This window comes from Pundamilia nyererei, unplaced genomic scaffold (genome assembly GCF_000239375.1).
Source record: "Pundamilia nyererei isolate P.nyererei 1_Seehausen unplaced genomic scaffold, PunNye1.0 scaffold00028, whole genome shotgun sequence".
NCBI lineage: Eukaryota > Metazoa > Chordata > Actinopteri > Cichliformes > Cichlidae > Pundamilia > Pundamilia nyererei.
Window position 1 is genome coordinate 4203192 of NW_005187429.1, and position 10732 is coordinate 4213923.

Sequence of the window (10732 nt, forward strand, 5' to 3'; positions counted from 1 at the left end):
AGAAGAGAAGAGAAGAGAAGAGAAGAAGAAGAGAAGAGAAGGCAGGAGTGGGCGGTAAACAATATTAACTACAGCTGATTCACATTCCTTGAGCCTAAAGCAAGACCAAAACAAACCATGATTAAACTTATCAGAACAAGCAATGATTAACTATATCAAAGCAAGCAATGAAGAAGTGGGACAGCATGACCAAAATGCATATACAAAATATCAAACAACAAAAACACGCAGCAGTCACAAAAGCATGGCTCTTGTAAAGGCTTTCCAACACATTTGTGAGTTTAAAAAGATCTCATTTTCACATCAGGGGTCAATTTCAGCATTATGCTTTTGTAAATTGTTGCAATCAAATGTCATTTAATAAATAAGAAACACCATTAATTTTGTATTACGAATAATAAGAAGCACAAATGTGTTGAACATAATAGCCCTTATTAAGAGACAAACTTAACAAAAGTAAAACCAAATTAAAAAACAAACATAAAAAAGCCAGTCCAAGCTAACCAAGCCATTGCAAGTTAGTTCATTAGGCAAAGGGACATTAAGATGTGAACTCACATATTGAAAACTTGTTGGTGGAGTCTTTGCCAGGGAATAATTTAACGCCCCGCGATTTAAAATCTACTGATCGCTTCACTGCAGAGGAGAACAGAAAACAGAAAAGAGAAGGAAAATCAGAACAGATTGGATAAAGTGGGGAAAAAAAATTTGACCTAAAAAAGGATTTTTTTTCTTTCTTTTAAATGGCAGATTCTTCTCCCTCACAAAACTGAGAGAGAGAAGAGCAGAGCAGAAAAGAAAGTTACAAATGCAAAGTAAACTTGAAAAAATGGTGGAAACACACAGCTAAGGGGGCAAGAGAAGGCGAGAAGCCGAAAGGGGAAAGAAAGTTGGAGAAATGGGTTCAACAAAAGCACCATTCAGGATTTTTTGTTCATAAGAAGCTTAATCTTTCTCTCTCTCTCTGTCACTCAGACACATACATCAGAAGTGAGGTTGTTTTTGCCGGAAGCCCCATCATATTTTGAACAAAAGCTGGTAAAGGAAAATTGCAGCTTTAATCAAAAGGACAATGATGCAGCTCTGTAATCAAAGCATTCCGATAATGGCACGTTACAAAATAGATGGTTCCTTTAATCAGAGTAACTCCCAGACAAGAAGGAACAAACTGAGGGATCCCTGTCGGCATGAGCTCTGTTTTCTAACACTGGTGACATCATTCGATTGCAAGGTTGGCGATGTTGTGCATGTGCATTAGTACAGTTTAGAACATATAATTACAAGGTATAGATGCAAAATTAATGGGTTAATAATTGATTTTATAAAATAGTAAAAAAATCAAAACACTACGCTAATCTAATTTTGTTAAAATAAATGAACACATTATCAACATAAATAATGAAAACACAAATATATCTTGTCCTGAATGACAAAGTACAGTGACAAATCACTTTAATGAATGTCTGATAGAGCGGCTGACAGATATTGCTGTCATTAAGACTTGACTAATCCACTGAAGGATGACAAATGGCGAATGAGTTAATGTTCAACAATTATCCGAATGCTATACTGTACAACGATTACACATATGCACATATATCACTGCTATTATAATAAAAGCAGTTCTATTACATCATGTGTATTTTATGTCAGCAATAACCCCAACATTATTCTCTATGTAGATACATGAACATATCATGCGTCAGTGATACATGCCTGTGTTGTCCATACTGATTAATGCTCCAGGGGTGTAATATTGTGTTACCTTACCAGCAGGTCAATTTCAAGTGCTCCAAATGATAGTGTTGTATCCACGCCAAGAGTCAGAGATATCAATCCTTATTTACAATCAATGCTAAGCACTTACTTAATCTTAAAATATGGATAATATGGTCAATACATTCTCTAAGCTGGGTAAAAATAATACTGTATTCATGCCATTAACACATTATTACTCTAAGTCTAAACACCAGCAGACAAAAATATGGGCTAGATGAAATGGCTTAAAATAATTGTTTAACTTAAGGCCTGTGTGTGGCAGATGTTTAAGACCAGTCAGGGATCCCCATGTAACCACTGGTTGCTAGAGAAAAGTATGTAGTTGGCAACTGGTTGGCAAGAGGTTGCTGGAGGACAGACTTTTAAATTATGTATCAATATGTCAAACTGATCACGAACAAATGTCCGTTTTCCCTTAAATTTTAGAACACTTTGTGCCATAAATTCTCTCGTTAATGAGACTTCTCCAAGCAAATGATGTCTCAGAGCTGCTTAGGGCTGCCTCTGTGCACCGCACATACATAAATGCAAAAACACTAACTTCACAGCAATCCACCTACACAAAGAGTTTCATTTATTATTCCTGACAGCAGATTCATAGCTATTTAAGATGGGGGTGGGGTGGGGAGGAGGGAGGGGGTTCTTGATATCTGATATAATAGCAGCTATCACTTAGATAAAAAAGCAGATTTTATAGTTTTTATTTATATAATATAATCAGCAGTGTTTTCATGAAACCCTCCATCTTCCTAATATTTCAAAGTCATTATTTTTTTTATAAATATTCTGGAACAACAGCTGTATTTTATGATGAGAGTGAAGTGAATACATTTTCCATTCCACTGCATACAGACATGACATCAAAGATTTAATGACTTTTTCTGACATTGGGTGGCTTATTTGATGCAGAAAAGTCGTATAAACAGTATAAAACACAAAAGGGATAAGAAACAATAAAAGTGCAGAGTTGGCGTTACTGCCTTCATATAAAACTGAGGTTTGAAAATGTCCTGATTGTCATAAATTAAGAACATTAACTGGCAACTCGTGCTGCTTTTGACAACTGGGGAAGTTGCAAAACAGATCAAAGTCTTACAATCAGGCTTGAAATGCATCCTCTTCGGTTTGGCAGCCAAATATGGGAGTCTGGGCCAAAAATAGTTAAAAGTCAAATTTGTTTTTGCCTATGTAGATTCATTCAGTGTATCAAGCCCTGTTAATATGCATCATAAAACCTGTCCTGTGTGACTATGTATCAAAGTTAAATACGCCCATGTTAATATTCTAGCCTAAAAGCAGCAGCTCTACTGCAAACAACAGATGGAAGAGGCAAATGCATTTATGTAAACCATATTTATGAAGTAAAGTGTTTCATATATGGAAAACTATATTCAACAAGCAAAAGCACAACCAAGAGCTCAGCTTAAGTTTCACAGCAATAAATTAGATGCTGAAGCTACATATACAAAAAAGAGAAGGAAAAAAATCAACCGAACCATGTTGTGTGGGTGTGATGTAGGCCTGATGCTTTTCAGACCCAAGTTAAAATCTTTTTTTTTTATTCCTTGAGCACAACAAAAATAAATACGAAAAGCTACAGCTACCTTGTGCAGAATCCAGATCAATGAGTCACCATTTTTTTTTTAACATTACCAGTCTGTTAACTACAACACTGTTTGTTTTTCCTACAGTAGTTCTTAAAACTGGTAGTGTGGAGCAGAGAGAGTCTCTGTGCCAATGATTCAGACAGATAGGCATCGAGCACTTTGATTGAATTTACCAGCTTTGGACTAGATGCTCATCGCGGGTATTTTAATGTACCTGCATGGGACAGCAAACATTTACCGTTGTCTAGACTGAAGGCTAGGATTTATAACATAGATGTATCTGTGCTTGTTTCTCTACTCAAACGTTCCCATGGTTAATGTGAGAATGAATGAGGAATTTTAAATAAAACTCACTGAATAAAAAGTCAAATAGGAGGTGATGTAGCTGACATGTACAAATGACCAATAAATAAAAAAGACCGGGTAGGCTGAGCCTCTCAGTCTTTAGCGCCAAGGCTTTGGAATAGTCTCCAACTCCAACTACGCTTTGCTGACTCTGACGACTCCTTTAAAAAGCAGTGAAAATAATTTGTTTTAATAAAAATTTCTGTTGTTTTCTTTTCTGTATCTTGCATTTGTGTTGCTATTAAGTATATTTTTAAGTTATAATATTACCCTTTGTTATTCTGTGTTGCTGTACAGAGCTTTGCGCTTGTGAAAAGCACAGCAAATAAACTTTATGGTGCAAGACAGATTGAAGTAGTACCTATTGTAATTAGAAATTGTTAGATTTAATGATGCACTTCATAAGATTTTTAAGTGCTGAATTTTCATATATGTGAAGAACATTTATTTGAATTCATATGTTTAATAACAATAGCAAGTGCACAGTAAGTAAAATAGGTGGCCTGAGTGTTTGCCTGTATTAGCTGGGCACAAGGAAATAATCGAAATATTGATTTGGCAGAGTTGGTTGGTAATGCTGATTATATTCTTCTCCCTACACCTAGTTAATAATAATTTGAATATGCTCAATTAAGGAGCGTAATTAGAAGGCGTGAATAATTATCAGTACTGTAGAATTGCTATTTTGTAACCACAGATGAGCAATACTATTACATCACCAAAGTGAGTCTACGCAAACAACTGACATTAATTCAACAAAGTACATTCCTAGCTAGCCTTACAGTAATGACCCCAGTGCTAACAGCCCCTTTGATACAGGAACAGCAGAACACCAACTCAATAATGAAAGCCAGCACTGGTAAAATGCAAGCTCCCACAATAATATAAAAGATGATTAAGGAGTAGTTCATAGATTTATGAGCTCATATGATCCCCCTGAGGCCAGCAGTGTCTCTGTACTCAGTTTGACTAATGGTTCTTAAGCTAAGGCTGACAAGAAAAAGGATTTGGGGATTTATTTACACAAAAACCAAATTGTACGCTTTACATGTGCTAAATGCTCTCCTCTTCCTTGGCTGTAATTATGCAGAGCACTTAGAATTTCAAGATGTGTGCACTTGATCACGAGCAGGTTTGAGACACTGCAAGAGTCATATCAAAGGTACCATGCAGTCAACAATATCAAATATGTCAACCTCCCTGAGGGGTATACTGTTTCACTGCTAGAGTTGACTAATGTTTCTGCACCACGGGTTGACTGGAGTTTCTTTTGTACTGATTGACTTATTTTGTTGTCATAGCACTGGCTGACTGATAATGCCGTCAGTTGTTCATTAAGGGCCAATCACAGCCCTGCAGACACAGAAACTCATGAATACGTAATGAAGAGAGATGATGGGGGGATGTGATTGGTGGGCTGTGCCGTGGGGAAGGAAACAGATTGCTCGTACCTGACACGTGCATAGACAACGGGCAAACAGGCGTGCACACAAACATATGCTTAAATCTAAGCAGACGCGCAAACTGCCACGAGACATCGTCATACAACAGACAGATCTGTCAGCTTAAGCTGGACATTTGTACAAACAGGAACGCACACTGGTAAATCCAAAGAATTGCATACAGAGCAGAGGACAACAGAAATGGTGAGAATCCACACACACACATGCACACGCAGAAACCAGACGCACATTTATACTCTTAGCACACACACAGTGACACACATATTCTCAGCCAGGTGTTGAAGGTGTAAGGTTAGACATTAAAGCACAGAGCCGTGCAGAGAAGAATGTCAACCGAATACTTAATTAATAATTTAACACTTCAATATTTGTTAAACATCACCTATGCTTGAGGCCTTACTTTCCCTATTGGATTGGGACAGCTTTAATATAGAAAGACTGAACACAGGATCATGAAGAGTTATAAAACAACAGCAAATAATGGAGGGGAAATGCGGGTAAAATAGCGCACATCTTGTGCTCCAACAACAAAATTAAACATTTCCAGTAAGCAAAAAGGCAATGAAGTGTATGCCTTGCCACAGTATATTGGAATTACGGTGCTGTTTCTAAGCAAGTACAGAGACACAATCTCTCTACAGCACAGTACAAACAGGAGGAGGGAGGATAGCTCAAAATTCCTCATTCACTTTACAGGCTAATCGCAAGAAACCAAATAAATAACTATGGTAGATGCACCTTTGCAGAGTTTTCTCAGATTTAATTGGAATTGAACTGGGTTACAATTACATTTCAATTCAAGAGGGATCCTGCTAAAATGGATAGCCTTTCTTTATTTTTTGTAGCAAAAAAAAAAAAAACTGTCACAGGTTGGGGTTGGACTTAAAATCCCAATAAAGTGCAGAAACAGGAAGATTGTGTGACATTTTCATTATGCTGATGCAGGAGTTAAAAATGCTTTCTAAACATTAAAATTTTGGATGCAGAATCAGCCTATTGATTTAGAGGTGCTACCTAGAATTCAAACAGCCAGGGAAGGTCAAAGAGAGCAGTCACGCAAACACTCTCCCTCCGTTATGTCTTGAGGATTCATCTTCATGGATTACTCACGTTATACCTTAAACAAGCTAAACTGGCTAATTCCCCAAAATCTAGGCACAACATTTCCTGCAGACTACAAAGTGGGGTAGTCTCTTGTGTTTTGCCATGAATATAGGGGTCTTACTGTTACTGAAAGCTGCACAAGTTCAGAATTAGAGCTGATTAGAGCTTCTAAACCAAATTAACCTTCTACAGACTTTACTGTGGCATCGTGGTTTGCCTCCAACAAATATCTCTAGTCTTGGTTAGGCTTTTTCATTCGTCTCATTACTAAATAGAGCATCTCGAGGAACAAAGAAAAGAAACACACCTAGCCATATTTTGGCAGAAGTGTATGGAAAGCCAGGTTGTCTGGAAGCCTTTTTATGATTGTTTGGAATCTGTCATTACAAAAATTTGAAAATGCACCAATTAACAGTGTGATACCCCTGGACTCATAGTCAATTTTATTCTGGCAAAACAGAAAGTACCATGTGCAATGATGAAAAGAGGGGAAAAAAGACTCAAATTCAGAATCGGGGCAGGTGCGAGCATGTCAAAGCAAAATTAGCAGGAACAATGAAAATTCATGTATGCAGCACATTTAGAAATGATGGTATGGTATGGACTCTCAGATCACCTTCCCCGTGAATCAGACCATTTTAGTAATAATTAGCTTTGCCTCTGTTTTGTGTGTACCTACCTATTTTCCTAATATAGTGAACACATTTTCTTATATGTTTAAGATATTTTAAAACGGGAGCTACTGCAGCATTGTCAGGATCCTTCCACCCTCGCTTTCTAAAATGTTAATGCTCATTAATAAGAGTCAGGCATTACTTCTCACTGTTCAGACTGAAATTTGTACAGTAAATGGAAACCCTGGCAAGTATTCAATTCACTCGATGGCTTGCCGACGGGCTTGTGATTGGCTGACCGCCGACAACATTAAACATATGATTAACTGGATATGGATAACTTTGTGAATGACAATTAGTCTACTTGAATCTAGCTAGTTTCTATATTGTGGAAATATAATATAATAATTTGTTTCAATGGGCTAACTGAAGGGCTCCCAGGACTCGTATATGTTTTATAAGTTCTTGCTGCTGTTGGAATTTATTAAGATGAAATTATAAAATCATAAAAATGTTGAATGAGAGTAAATGTCCTGAAAATAGAGTAACTAAACAGAACTGCTTTGGCTGCAAAGCCAGTAACAATAGGTAGCCTACTTTCCTTCGTTTCCTTAATGTGTCTGTCACACTTGTCACACAGACGGCTTTTGAATGAATGAAGACAAAATACATTCACCTGTTTGTGAAGAGTGGGTGAGTCAGGAGTCTGTACTTTTTTGCTGCATTTCTTTCCTTTTCTTGCATGTCAACTCCCTTGCTTTGTATAGATTGCCTTGGAGTAGCTCGGTACTCCAAGGCAATCGTTTGAATGGATTACTGAAGCATGTAAATAAATGATCAAATGCAGCTGTACCTGGAAGCTGGATCATTTGTTTTTCTAGGAGTGAGCCAACTGCGCAGTCCCCTAGCTTAGCCTCTCAGTGGCTGAAATGGCACAAAGTCATTATGGTGCCTATTTAGCATATTAGCAAGAAATAAAGAAAACAAAATAAAAATAAAACCAATAAATAAATAAAAAGCAAAAAAACAAAACAAAAAACCTCGGCTTGTCTATGCCATGGTGAGTTGGTAGACTACATACAGGAATGTATAATAAAATTATGAAACAAGTAAAGGTTGATGTAGAGGTGTGCAATGAGTGACTGCTATTATAAAACATTAATTGCACAGGTTTATTAGACATGTTAATAACTCTGTCAGCTGGATTTTAAGCCCCGTTTCGGCCTGAAATCCTCAACACCCATGTCAACTCCCTTGCTTATACTTTTAATTTCTATAATGTGTAGAAATTAAGGAGAACTTGTGCATAAATTAGGCAGATGTACAGTTTTGAGTAATTACAGTTTAATTATTTTAGCCTGCTGAGAAAATGCAACATTTAGAAAAGACAACTTTGCAAGAAACAGGGCTCAAATTTTTCATATTTGGGTAGAGGAAAAACCTTTTAACTTAAATTCACCAAGTGGCAAGGAAATATGAAGTGGACTAATATGTTAGCTGAGTGGAGATCCATCATGTTACTAAGCCCTGTTACTGTGGTACAGTCCAAACTAGTCCCTGCTGGTCATTCATTCATTCCATTATATTGTGCAGTAATAAGTTTTAGATGACAAGACCATTTGCTTTACAGTAAGTTAACACCATGACTTTTCCCAGCTTTTCTTTCAAATTGCAATCAAGTACAAAACTTAGATGTTAGAAATTAAAGGGCAGCATTGTCATCGTTATTGTTATGTAAATATAGAAGTTGTTAGACTTAACACTTTATGTCTATAGACATGTAAAAAGGTAGAACTAGCTGCTGTCTTTGACAAACTCTTTGAGCACTGTCTTAACTAAGCAGTTATTATAAGCTCCATATTTTTGTATTTGATGCATTTGTTTGTGGCTGACTGACTGTACCTTAGTGGCTGCATTGCTGAGTAGAAATATGACTCACAGGTTGACTGAAACCATATGTGGCATCTGGCTCACAAGATGCCCCCATTTTTTTTTACCTTATTATACTGTGAATGGTTTTCTTCAAAACACGTGGTCCTGAAAATTCTTAAAGTTAATTTATTTAAAGCCTAAATTCCCTGTAACACTGTTTGGTTGTTGCAGTTTCTCTTTGGCCACTGACAACTGAGGGTTTAATTGACAACCTGATCCACTCGTTTCTAGCTTTGAGGGAGAAGAGCTGCTCATGTTCTTTTTTTATTTAACAGGGAAGATGACTTTGAACTTCCTATTTTCAGCTTTAGCCTCGGGTGTATTTCTAGGGGGTAAGAACATACTGCAATGCACTCAGTCACATCTAGAAGACGGCATGTTCAACCATAGTCACAATACATAACAGTGGAACAGCTGGGTTTCAGAAAAGTTCTTCGACTTAGTCACTAATGCAAACTTGGTTACTCTTCCTCTCAGCAGTAGTCTATTTTCAAAGAAGAAGAAAAAGAGTTCTCTTATTTATTATTTCTTGTGTGAATTTGAGCGTTTTGTTGTCGTAGAGTTGCCACAGTGGTGCAGTGGTTGGGACTGCATCAGCAATCTGGTTAAGCAAGAAGGTCTGGGAGTAGGCTATGAGACCCCTGCAATGAAGGGATGTCCAGGGATGTGAATGTTTGTCTTTGCCAGTTTCTAGGTATTGTTGTTTTTTGCTTTTTAATTAATTAAATATGCTGTATATGGGGAATAAATGAGACACTGCAAGAAGTTAATAATAACTCTACTTAAAATGTGCTTAAAAAAAACTCCACCTTGATTACTTTGTTCACTGTAACTGTCTTAAGGTTTGAAACTGTAATTGCAGAATTGAGCAAATCTCCTCCAATTTTATCACCATCTATTATGGTTTCACCTCACATATTACCCACTGTCTTGAGGGTTAATTAAACACAAATACGTTTTGATTACTAAAATGTAAAATATTTGCTTGAGTCCCAAGATGACATGTGACATGACATTGGATGCACTTCCCCTCATGGGCAAAAAACTATTAAATTTTATGTCGTCTTCTACAGTACAAAAGTCCTACATTTGGATTGTCCAGCATGTTTAAAACGAATGCCATAATTGCAAATTAGTTTTCTTTATTAGGGGAACTAAATCTCTAAAGGCAGTTTGGTCCTGAGGTAAATAGCATTCACATTTACCCAGGGACGCTGTCATAGCTGAATAATTACCAAAGTTCAATTAAACATGCTAATGGATACTTAATATGCTTGTATTTAGCTGTGAAGGAGACAGTAAGGAGCACACAGATAAACCATGACATAAGCTGTTTTCACTCAGGCACTCGCAGCTATGAACTCTTCCTGATAGTACAGAATATAACTGTATGACTGAGCAGAAATTTAGACTAAATTTGGTTGGACATTACATCGTCTTTAGATTGCAAGCGAGAACAGGTGAGCTGAACTCACAGGTAGAAGGTTGATATATATCAAATATTAAAGTACTTTATTTAGTATTTCCAAATATTTCCTGCTTTGAGCTACATCACAAGGACAACTGCAAATGTGTAAATACTAAATGGAATGAAAAAAATATATTAAAGTAAGAACATATAAAAAATATATATTAAAGTAAGAACCTATTAAAAAAAATGCATATTATTTTAATAGAAGTGATTTTTCCCTTTAACACGAAGACTCTGTACTGTGAGATATGTGAATTGAAATGGTTCATTCCTTTAATTTAGGTCTATCAACATAAAGCCTATGGCATGTTTCAAAACCTTGCCACTGTGAATCATTCTGAAGCATCAATTAAGCATTTAAATGGGTAATTAACTTGGTGCATTTGGTTAAGCCATGCACTGGAGCTGCAGGCTTTG

The 10732-nt window shown here is 36.7% G+C and overlaps 1 protein-coding gene across 1 annotated transcript in view; it reads right to left on the minus strand.

Annotated features, from left to right (window-relative positions):
• The window catches only part of LOC102193066 (CUB and sushi domain-containing protein 3-like), a 387453-nt gene that overhangs the window by 127668 nt on the left and 249053 nt on the right, over positions 1-10732 (minus strand). The window contains exon 7 of the mRNA XM_005728525.1: positions 559-636. Coding sequence (XP_005728582.1) covers positions 559-636 — 78 coding nt within the window. The remainder of the gene's footprint in view (positions 1-558; positions 637-10732) is intronic.